General features: G+C 42.5%; 1 protein-coding gene across 1 annotated transcript; it reads right to left on the bottom strand.

Moving 5' to 3' along the window:
• Window positions 1-2943: 2943 nt before the first annotated feature.
• On the bottom strand, window positions 2944-10911 carry SUMO2 (small ubiquitin like modifier 2). Its single transcript, XM_069799101.1, has 4 exons — window positions 10729-10911; window positions 8865-8996; window positions 5698-5769; window positions 2944-4137 (listed from the first exon to the last, which is right to left on the bottom strand). The coding sequence occupies exons 1-4, from the start codon at window positions 10747-10749 to the stop codon at window positions 4075-4077; spliced, it is 288 nt and encodes a 95-aa protein (XP_069655202.1). The 5' UTR covers window positions 10750-10911; the 3' UTR covers window positions 2944-4074.
• Window positions 10912-12511: the final 1600 nt, after the last annotated feature.

Here is a 12511-nt window from a genome sequence, read left to right as displayed (position 1 = left end):
ATAGAACCAGTATCCAACAGACAAAACGACAGCACTTAAATTACATCGCCTGACTCAGACGTAATGAAGTGAAGGTACTAGAAAGTAATATTCTTGGAAGAGAATAACCTCGTTTTGACCATAACCTTTGCAGAGAGGCTATATCTGGTTTGATATTGTAGTTATCTTGAAGAACCAATTATCTTAGTACTACTTTAGGGATTTTTCTTTTGTTGAGAACACCTCCATATGCCAGTACAAGAATCCCTCTCACATTACCCCTTGGAGTATTTCCTTACACTCTGGGCAGTTTAGCTTATTCCATTTCAGAACAGCCTTGCACTCCCAGAACCCCTTTTGAACCAGCATCTCAGGCCACTTAATACAGATCCTCACAAGAGCCCTTTTAAGTGGGTATTATACCCATTGTTCAGATAAACTAAGGCACTGATTTTCAGGTGTTAACTCAGGGTCCCACCAAAACCAGCTGTGCTTTCAATCTGTCAGTATCTCTGCCATACATGAATAAAAATGCCTTACGTGAAACGAACAGTTTCGGTTATGTCTTTTTAAATAACTGGAAAGCCAAATAATGCTTAAGGTTGCGTCCATTCCACCAACTGAAACAGAAACTGTCTGAGGGACTAAAGAACCAGCATACACTGAAGGCAAGGTCTTACCAGCCACAAGAACTTGCTAGAGTATTGTATCCAATTACAACTTACTCCATTCTTTTTCTTTTAAAAAACCATGAGAGGACTATTAACTAAATTGCATGGCAATCACTTTAGAATACATTACTTGAAAATTGTGGGTAATAATACAATTTGCCCAGGCTCTTGAAAGATCCCAGCTGTTTAACAAACAAAAAACTTACCTCCCAACTAGTGTGATAAGATCTCTTTGCCCAGTTTTCCTTTATCCTCCAACACACGGACTTCTAGTAGTCCATTAGGCTACCAGCGTAAACCCAAGAATCATTACAAATCAAGCCAGGCCAAACAGCAAAGTGAACTCCAAATAATTTGATCCAAATTGTTTACAGCCCTGTACTTCATACACTTCTGAATCATCACCCCTAGTTAGTAGCTTTCTTAGTGATGATGAATTCACACCAAAACCACTTAGGTCCCAGCACACAGGAATCAACAGGTAAATTCTCTAGCAGCAGAGAAGTACCAACAAGCAACAAGTTCTGTGATAAGGAGAGTATTTGCAAGACCATGCAAGAAGAGTTCTAAAAAAAGTTTTTTAAAAAACAGGTTAGTATTTCTGCACTGCTGTGTACACAAATACATTATCTATCAGAATGTGCCAGTCCACTTAACAGTTCACTACACTAACGGAAATAAAATGTTTGGGACTCTTAAGGAACTAAGTTACTTAAAATCTTTGAGTTTCTTGATTTTTATCTGATCAAGGAAACAGCTCTCGGAAAAGACCATTTTATCAGTTTTTGATTGCAGTCACCATCTTACATAAAAACCATTCAGCACTGTTAGAGGAATTATTTCAGAAATACGAGGAGCAAGCTCAAGTGAATAGCAGAAAGATGTTAGAAGTGGAGAAATTTAGGTGATCAATACCTCTCCATTTTTTTAATAGCCTGTTGCTAAATACTAGAGGAAATTTCACTTTATGCTTAATTAAAGTGTATTTCCAAAGCTGCCACATCAATTCAAAGGTACGAAAGCCTATGTTTTTCATTTTTGTACAGGGGAATTTTGGTACGCTAATCAAAATTCACGTTAAATGGTCTCATTTTATTAATGGAACATTATATTACAAGAATCCTGCACATAAGTTCATGGCAGATGAAGCACCACTCTACTAATTCAGGAAATTAAGACATTGTTTTTGAAAGCATGCCATTCAGTACCTGCCACTTGACTTGTATTGCCTCAGGAAAGAAAAAATAGTAGGCAAGACACAACAGTGAATTTTGTGCTTCAATGTCTTAAGCTGGGCTGAAAAAACCCTGTATTTAAGGAGACCTCACCCTTTCTTCAGAAACCAGAGCAAGTCCAAACATCTTTTTTGGCCAAACAAGATAAAGACAGCTTTCTCTGGGGAAAAGTTTTGGCATGACATCAAGTTGAAAGAATTTTATATACTGTTATCAGAAGTCTAGCCAGGTTGAAAACCAGAGATTCTAAAGCCAAAGAGGAAAGTATTCCACGTCTAACCTATGAAAGGTGTTGAAATATATTCCCCATACCTTTTATTTTGAAGAAGTTTCTTCCAGGCCTTCATGAGTTTGGATATGAAAACATTTGTTCACGAGAGAGAATTCCAACCTTGCAATATACCACATAAGTCTACAAGATACATACCAGAATAAGAAGTAACCTGCTTAGCAGTAGAAGTTCCTAGAATTAAAACAATGGCATACAGTAGATTACATCTTTCAGCTATATAGTCAAAAGCAACTGCAAAACCAGCTATTTTTCTTATAGCTACATCAGATGCAATTAATGTAGTATCAAATGTGTTAAAATTGTGACAATCAAATAGATCATTGTCCACCAGCTAAATGCACAGACCCATCATTTTGCCAGAAAAAGAATTTCCAGATCCAGCAGGCACAGGCCTAGTGTGTAATAATCACTTCTCGAATTAACTATTACAAAAACTACCACCAAAAAGTAAGCTCAGCTAACAAGTTAGTACCTAAAAGAGCATTAACTTACTGCAAACACTACAAAATATTAGAACATTCCTAAGACATCAGAGAATGCTTTGGGGCTGCTGAGCAGACAGGCATATAACCTTTCACGAACGTCCACGCATTTTCACTGCAACCTATAAACCTCCCCAGAAAACTAAGGAACAACACCCTTGTGGAAAAGACTCATGAAAAACATCATTGTCACTAGCTCCCTTTGGTACTTCAAACCTCTTCCCCTTTCAAGCAGGAACATCACAATGGTAAAGCAGAGCTTGGAATCTACACGACCATAGCTATACACCCAAAACCAGAACTCAGGTTTTTATTTTTGCTTTACATTTCCAAGCATCTCCCATTTGATACCACGGTAAACTGAATGATTAACAAAATTATTTGCTCTTTGTAACTTAACGTTTACATCAAAAAGCATTCAAATACAGAGTTTTAAATAAGCTACTGTAACAACAATAATGATGCTTCTACTAAAAACTGACAAAAAGATCTCAAGCCAAAGGCATTAGTAAGTAGTCCAGTATTTTGCAGTTTGCCTAATCAAACATTTTTTGCTTAGCAGAACATACACACACAAAAAAACCACCAAAAGAAGAGAAAACCGACTTCTATTTCTAGTTCAACTATGGACTGGCTGAGAAGTCTCAAGGAAGCCTTTCATTTTCCAACAGTCTTCTGACTGTAAAAGGGGGATTATGCTTACTTACCACACAGAAAGCTGAGAACTGAGAAGCATAAAAAGCTGCAGAGAAAGGAATAAGTGCCGAGTACTATTACTCCACAGAAAAATAAAGAAAACTGGTTATTTTAAACAAGAAGTTTATTTAAACAACAAGACGCTTTACTTGAAGGGAAAACTATCTAGGATTTTTTTTTTTTTTTTTTAGAGTAATTTACCCCTACTTAGACAGAGATTGCTCTACATGTAACAGCTACGTACAAAAAAGTTATAAAATTGTCCTTGGTTTTACAATGATAAAAGAAAAACATTGAAATTATCCAATCAAACAAGGTATGCAAGGTTTTTGTTTTTAAACAGTGAGAGCAAAATAACTTACTGGAATATAAAGATAAAAGTAGAAGGAGCATGCCACTAACGGAGAAAGGGGCAATTTCACAGAACCAGTTTGTTTTCCCACCCCATCTCCATTAAATGTTGATCAAAACATACCATTGGCCATTTAGTTAAAAAAAATATGCATTATGTCTGTGCACATACACCAGTTACTTTATGTACAATAGAAGGAATAGGAAAAAAAAAATCAAAGAGAGAAGAGAGAAAACTATACTGCAGTAGTCAGGATGTGGCTGAACCAAGTCTCATTTTTCTAATTGTGAATGTGTCGCCTGTGGGAGCACAGTTCTGGAGAGGAAAGTAGCAGGTTCTTTTTTTGTGTGTTTGTTTGTTTGTTTGTTTAGTAAACTCCTCCTGTTTGCTGCTGGAACACATCAATTGTATCTTCATCCTCCATTTCCAACTACAGCAGAAAAGAGAAAAAAGGCTTTCAACTCTTCTCAGATATCTACTATAGGCTGGGTTGTTCTTACATTTCCTATCTCCATGTTTACTTTTTATGCAACTTAACCAGACCAGCCCTGCTCCCCTCCATCATCATCACTTTTTACATTTAACTTACTTCACCATAACCCAAAAGCAAAGAAATTACATGGAAAAAAAGTGCCAGTCGACAGCTGTTGTCCTAGAATGAATTCTAGTGCATAACTTCAGGGTGCACTGTATGACTCCTATGGAAAAATCAGCATTCATAATATTTTAATTCTGTTGCCTACTTTGCTATTGCATCTTCTTTCTCCTATTTACTTCCTCAGTTTACCTTAGGACATTGCCACAATTCCACTTTGTTGTTGTTGTTGAAATGTGCAAATGGCTTCAGCTACAGCACTAAAGAAAGCAGACTATAATTAAGGCCCCTAGCCCAATCAGGCAGTAAAACCAAGTATCAGCAAGCACAAAAAAATTAAAAACACTTTACCTGGTCAACCACATAACAAACTGCCAATGAGGAACAGCAATACTTGATTGATACAACTCTTTTTTTCACCATAATTTTCACAGTTGATATTCCTGGGATGTTAATGTTACCTACTGACAAAATCTGTACCAAGATTGAAGGAGCTGCTGTAACTAACGTAAGTTATATTTCTAAACAGTCTCAATTTCTGCTCCAGGAAAACAAACTGGTCTATGGCATTTACCACAGCTATAAATAGACTGATCCTTAGCTTCAGCATAACATGGATGGGGACAAAAGCACCCTGTTGCCTCAATTATCAGTATTCCAAGTTAAAAAGTTGCATAGATTGTGGCCATGAGAGGCATATTCTTTGGAGCAACTGCTAAGAAAATACAGATCTACCATAAGCCTTCTAAAACCAAGAGTCCCTTATTTCATAACAAGTGGTTCTGAAAAGCATATAAAGCTGTATCACTTGGAAAGGCTGATTAAACACAGCTATGTGGAGCAATACAAAAACATACTCAAGAGTCACAGTGAACCATTCTGTTATTGGAATGGCTTTCGTTTTAACTAATTACAGACAACCCAAACTTCACAGTATTCATTAATTTTATGCTGCTGAAACAGAGCTTCAGTTTACAAACAACAGAAAATGACTTTTGTATTACAAATGCAACTTTGCAAACCGGATCTTTGATAACATCCTGGCAAGCTTTCATAAAAAAATAAAGCCATTGCTTCAGGAAAAACTCAATTCTTAACTTACCAATTCTTATCTCAGAGCTGTGACTCAATAAAGTGAGTTTTACAAGACTCACCATCTGTATACACTGTACTTCATTTTTTTTATTAGTGATACTGACTTACTATTCAAAACACTCAAGAAGTCTTAGATTCCATTTCCAGTAATTCTAAACTAGTTATACCCAAATAATGGTAAAAAAGATCAAGTTCTATCACCAATATGTGCAATTACACAAGTATTTTATATGAAACAGAAGCATCAACTCCTGCAGCAAATTTCAAATACAGTTCTTTGGTCTCGCTTCTGTTGTTTACCTGTGCAGGTGTGTCTGTTTCATTAATTGGCTGCCCATCGAACCGGAATCTGATTTGCCTCATTGACAACCCCTGGACAAAGAGAAGTAACACAAAGGGAAGTAAGCCTGGTGTAAAAGTACTCACAAGTTTTCTCTTGAACTTGTCACTGGAATTGCAGCATGATCATTAAAAGCCACCATTCATAACGCAAGATACAGTTTTCATACTCCCTTCATGCACTGTCTTTAAGGCACTTCACTACAAATCCTTGCAATCTGTTTTGTATTAAAAATTGCACTGTGTCCAATAACTAATAGAAGCAACAGTGCCCCCACTGTAAGTTAAAGCAATTTCTAGTACACAAGCCTCACCCCAAAGGCCAGGATTTTTATAGTGCTTTTTAATAATAATTCACTTAAAAAATAAATGCAACACTTGGGTTAACAAATGTCAAACAGTAATATTCCATACTCCTTTTTGATCTTGCCCCAAAGCAAAGGTATTCTAAAGTATTTTTTCCAGAAATGCAATTAGCATCTATTAGTCTGCATCAGAAAAGAGTAGGCAATGGTAACTTTTTGACCTTGAATTCCCATTAACAAAAAATCAATGGAACAAAGTTTTTCCACGCACAGCTGGAACTTTCAAAAAAAAAAAAAAAATCTTCTACTTCCAGAATCTACTGAATAGTATTTCAAACTAGCATTTCTACCACATAATAGTCACTTTGCTGACCTCTTCCATCCCCAGAAGACTACTTCTCATTCTTGCTTGAGCCAATGGATTCAAAAAGATAACTAAAGAGCAACAATCCCTTTGACTAATAACATAAGCTTCAAATTCGCAAGTTAGTTTTCAAAGGTGTTCTACAGCACACTACATTCTGCAGAGGAAGATGAATGAAGTTTGAGGATACAACCAGAACCAAGAACATTGGTGTCTACTTCTTTCCCAGTTCTATCTACTCTCTCTCTAGAGTATCTAAAAATACAAGAAGTCTAGTTGGTTTTGAAGTAAATCCAATGTATTGCATGGTGCTGCTTTGGCATCTCTGAATTGGAAAAGCAACCTTTGTTTAGCCATGCAAGAGCAGATATAACACACAAAAGAAAACTTAATGTAGTAATTATTTTTTAGAAGTTGATTTGTCAGGAAAAATATTTTAATAAAGAATACGAGTGAACTTTTTGGTAAGACTTTATAGTTCACAGCAAAACGCCTTCTCTAGCGTGACTAAGATTCTGCAGTGTTCACTCAGAACATCATCTTAAGAAAACCATGTGGCTAAGTGTCATGGCAGCAACACATTTTTGCACAGCAACATTTGGTTTGAGCCATCTTCTCCAACATTGTGTTTCTTAAAATATGTATTTCCTATTCCAAAAGTGTTGGTTTTTTGCAGGTTCCTGACAACTTTATGAGCTGAATAAATGCTAGCTGAATAGCCTTCATCTTCTAAACGTATCATTCAAGGTTTAGTTACTTCCATTTTAGGTCTACTACATGCAATACATGATTTTCATTCTTTAAAGCTGCTAAATTCTCTATTATACGCAGCTTCCACCTCTCCAAAATTAAATCTGAAGTCCGCAGCTTAAAGATTTTAAGATTGGGTATGCCTAGTTAGGAACACAAACAAAATCTAATTTTTAGAGATATGCAGAACAAATGCTTTTAAACAAAGTTTGAGAAGTAACCACCCAAGAAATAAAATTAAAGACAAGTCCATCTCCACAGAAATATCCTTTCGATACCTACTAGCTTAAAAACAAAATCAGAAGAAATATCTCCCATTCAAAAGATTTTTTTTTTTTCTCTCCAACTGACACCTGCGTTTTTCTGTTTTTGTTTGGGGTTTTTTTTGTTTTGTTTTGTTTTTTGTTTTTTTTTTTTTTTTTTTTAAGGCAAATTATAAATTTAGGCAAAAAGTTTTAGATTCTTACTTTTGTTTGTGTCCAGGTAACTGAAGTATGCATGGTACTTCTAAAATCATCCTTCCCAGGACTTTACAAACAATTAACCAATCCTCAAACTCCCAAAAAGACAGATATAACTGCACTTTATGTTTGGAAAAAGCAATACACAGTGATTTACATAATATGAGTTTGTACAACAGAGGTAGGAAAAATGAGCCTACAGCCTCAAGCATTCCCTAATGTATCCCCAGAATACCCATACAAGAACGTATTCACATGTTGAGTAAGAGCTGATTTTCCTTCTTTATTCATATCACTCTCCTATTGCGGCAAAGGGTAAACCGAAGAGGTTTTACCACTCTGTATGTGAATTAGAGTTTGTTTTTCGTGGTGGTGAAATAGTTACCTCAATATTTTATACTGATTTTATTGCATTTGATTGTATCACTGAATATTTGTGTTTAAAAAAAACCCTTCCCCAATTCCAAACACTTTTGTAGATATGGAATCTTTTAAAGGCAGACATTCATTAAAAAATCATGGACAGCGCAGACAAAATTTTCCTAATCAAAAGCTTCAGAATAAAGTGTTAAATAGCACTACTGTTATACAGGCATTTTTAAAACTTGCAATAGCCACCCACAACCTACTAGGTTGGCTGCAGTTGCCACTACACTAGCAAAATACATTTTTTTTGTCCCTCGGAAGATTAATTTGACAACTAGGCCACAAGAGAAAAAACAAAGCTCACCATTAAATGTACAAGTTCCTTCTCAAGCTAGACATTATAACAGCTCTAAACCCTGAAATACTCATTGATAGTCTCTCATCTCAATACAATAATACTAAGCTAATAAATCAGAAGTCTATGACCAGACCAAAAACTTACTCAGAGTTATAAAAATAGTTCTGATTATCACTCAACTCTCTATCCTAAGTTCGTACTGCCAGTTCCTAACCCACCCTTTTCCATACTGGTATTTTTGAGCAGTAGAGTTAGCAGTTGCCTCCCAAGAGCCTACACCTATAACGCAGCTTTCAGAAAGATAACAACAGATCTTTATTTTACTCACTTCCTGTCACAACCCTGTCAGTCCACTCTATAACAGATCCTAAGAACAATACACTTTCCACAACACAATCAGTTTCTGTTAAGTCTTTATCATTTTGCATATTTACATAGTTTAAAGACTTTACTGTCTTCATCTATCTCTATGGAGATCACCTCTCCCCCAGACACCAGTTCTCCTGATCATACAAGAACCATACCTGTCGTTCACAATAGGCTTTCATTAGTTTACTAAGTGGTGTATGCCTCTTAATCTTAAACTGCACCACAGACCCATCTTGCCCTGCCACCTTCAGATTAATGTGGTCATTGTTTTCAGTCTTCACTCCTTCCTGTTGAGGAAAAAAAACAACACTTTTTGAAAAGGTATGAAACAAGAAGTTAACATTTTATCAAAGTGCAACAGCTCATTAAAAAGGAGGAAATAAAGATATTATAGCTGTTTACCAACTCGACACTTTGAATTAGGAAATAAAGGTCAGTACTTTTTATTTGGAAAAAAAAAAAAAGGCCACACGCGAAAAAACCCAAAGCCTACTAATATTAGTTGTCATTCTTGAGATTGGTTAAGATGCAAAGTAGCAGTGAAGACTTACTAGGCCAGTTGTTTTACAACAACTTAAAAAAAAAAAGTTATTTCTATCAAGGGCATAATACGTAACACTACAGTTCCCAAACAAAGAAATAAAGTTATTTATGTTATAACTATGATCTCAACCACTAGCATGTCTCTTTCTTACTATATCTCAAACTTTTTCAGATCAGTCGAGGTACTTGGGAAGAAAACTTCCAAGATACTTTAAAGGACTGTATTTGAAAAGGTGACAACATCTGAAAAGAACCAAGCTTTCTCCTTCAGAAAGGGTTTAAGAGAAAACCCTCCTAAATAAGCAGTCCGATCCTCTCACTTCCATTAGAAGCCACGCGCAGAAATTGCAGAGAAGCAACTTTCAACTCCACTGCTCGTGTTCTGATCCAGAGTGTTAACAGCAGAGGCAAAGAGAAGATTCAACGCTACCCAGCTCCTAGGCAGCACCCGCTCCGGAGGTGCCCAGCAGCATTTTCATCTTTGTTTTCTTTAGGAGAAGCAACCCGAGGCCAGAGAAGCAACGAGGGTGTCGGATGGCCCCGGCCGGGCTGCGGGTCCCCGCCATGTGACAGATCCCCGCACGCCGCGCTCCAGGCCACGGCCCCGACACACCGGCCCGCCGCCGTTTATTATTTTCTGGCGCCTTCAAACTCAGTTTAAAAATAGAGGGGGGGCGGCCCGACCCCAAAAAAAAAAAAAAAGAACGGCGGCGTTGGCTGGTTGTGGGTTTTCTCGCTGTGGTTGTTTTTTTTTTCAATTCCTGCTGTAAAGCGAAGCTCCCCTCCGCCCGCAGGAGCCTCCCCCCCCCACCCCGGGGCAGCCCCTCCCGCGGGCAGGGGAGCCGGGGCGAGAGGCAGCACAAAAGGGACAGGGAGCGATGCCCGCCCGCCCCTCCCGCGGCGGAAAGGCCCCGGCGCGCTCCTGCCAGCACCGTATGGGAAGGTGCTGGCAAGTGCCCCAGCGAAGGGCTGGATACGAGCGGGGATGCTGCGCCCGAGCCAGCCCCGGCCACCGCCAGCCGCGCAGGGGAGGCCGGATCCGGCCCCGCGAGGAGGAGGAGGAGGAGGAGGAGGAGGAGGAGGAGGAGGAGGAAGGCAGCGGCAGCAACCGCCTCCGGACCTGCCTCTCTCCCCGAGGAGGGCGGGAAGGGAGCCCGGATTCGCCCCCCTCGGCCCCCCCCCTTTCCCCGCCGCCCTCCCCGGGGATCCTCCGCCCGCCCCGGGAGGCTGCGGCCCCGGCCTCCCTCCCCCGGCGGGGCGGGAAGGCGGCCGCGGCCTGGGTGCGCAGGAAAATGGCGCGCAAAGCCGGCGCGGCGGAGCAGAGGCCGTTGGCTGGACGGGGCCGGGGCCGGGCCCGCGGCCGGGCCCTGGCCTCCCGCCGCCGCCGCCGCCTGAGGGGCGAAGTGAGGCGGCGGGGGCGAGGGAGGGAGGGAGGGAGGCGGGGAGGGGGGGGGGGCGGGAGGGCGCCTGCCTCACCTTGGGCTTCTCGTCGGCCATGGCGAGTCAGCGATGTCCGGGCCACTCCGAGCGCCTCACAAAGGGGGGGAAGAAACGACCGAGCGCGGCGGAGAAGAGAGGAGAGAGAGAGGGAGAGAGAGAGAGAGAGAGGGGAAGGCGGGGGGGGGGAGGGAGCGCGCACGCACTGCCGCGGGGCCGCGCCTTGCCCCCGTGCGTGCGCGCGCCCGCCCCGTCCGCCGGGCTCTCCCCCGCCCCCCCCCCCCGGCGCGGCCCCGCCGCTCATTGGGCCCCGACGGGCGGTGGGGGGCGGGGACGGGCTGGGGGGGAGGGAGCGCGCGCGCGCCCCGGCCGTTACATAACGCGGCGGGAGGCGGAGCGTGCGCGCGCCCCGGCCGCTGCCCGCCCTGCGTGCGCGCGCCCCACCCCGCCCCGCCCGCCCGCCGGGCGCAGCGGGCCCTGCCGTGCGGCGGGTATTGTCCTCCTCAAAATGGCCGCCGGGCCGCGGCGCCCCGCGCCCCTCCCCACCACCCGGGAAGGGTCCTCCGCCGCCCGCCCCGGGCCCGCCAGCTTCGCGGCCCCCGGCCCGGCTTCCTCAGGGCCTCCTCAGCGCCGCCGTCCCTTCAGCGCCTCGCCCAGGAGCCCTGCTGGCTGCCCTCGCTCTCGGGCCTGCTGCGCCTTCCCCACAGGCGCCTTTCCCTGACGCTCCCCCGCGGGTGACCCGTCCGCCTCGTGGGCCTCCTCACACCGGACGCGTTTCCCCCACACACACTCGTGGCCCTCAGTGTTTTAGGGATGACGGTGATACAGGCTGCAAGGCTTGACAGCCATCCTCTGCGCTTCCAAAATCCCCGGCCTTGCCCCCGAGGAAGGCGAGGCGTGAGTTTGCCCTGAAATACGTGTAGTTTCTGCTGCGTCTCTCCGCTGCGTCTGAAAAATGCATCTTGAATATAATTAAAAGCAGTCAAGGTTTACTGAAACTCTCCAACGAGCTAAGGACATGATGCAGCACCTCAAAAATTATAATACCTAAATAAGAGGATGTACTACTAACGATGTGATTCTCTTCTTCAAGTTTATTCCAGCGGAGAGGATGAGGAAATTCTCAGTAACTCCAGTGGTTTCACAGGTTCCCACTAAACCGTTTCTGAGCCTTTTTTTTCATCAGCGTTACACCCACCGCCATGATTTGTCAACTGTTTCTCTACAGCACAGAGGTGGAAAAGAAACACCACAAAAATGACCCTTCTAAAATACTTCAGGGGTGGATTTACCAGGTGGGCATTAGAGAATGTTCACCAGGCTCCACATGGCGAATACGCCCTGGATCACGATGCAGACGTGGCCATATGGTCACGCACACCCTCTGTTCCTGGCGTGACAAAACCCAGGCCCTGTGTATAACACACCTCTCCCGCACCATTTCAGAGATGTTTCAAGATGGGGATTTGTCCACAATAAACATTCAAGTAGTGAAATATCAACTGAAAAGAAAACTTAACTTACAAGCAGATACAGACTGCTTCTCTCTGTGGATTCTGATCCCTCTCCTCTGCCTTTTGTCACATTAGTTCACAATTCCAGGACCTCCCTTGTGAGTGCAGACTCACGGGGACTTTTTTGTTTTATTGCAATTGTGTGAAGTTGAAGACGACAGGAAGCTGATGCTGAACCTTTACCCAAGTCCACAGTTGAGAAAATAACACACCCACAACCCTACCTGAGGCGGTGAAGGTGCCCCACGCAGCCAGCCGAGCTTCTACAAAACATAGTGTGGTGAGTTGACCCTAGCTGGAAACCAGCC

This window comes from Haliaeetus albicilla, chromosome 12, assembly GCF_947461875.1.
Source record: "Haliaeetus albicilla chromosome 12, bHalAlb1.1, whole genome shotgun sequence".
NCBI classification, from domain to species: domain Eukaryota; kingdom Metazoa; phylum Chordata; class Aves; order Accipitriformes; family Accipitridae; genus Haliaeetus; species Haliaeetus albicilla.
The sequence above is the reverse complement of the archived record's forward strand: the minus strand, read 5'-3'. Positions and strand labels throughout refer to the sequence as shown.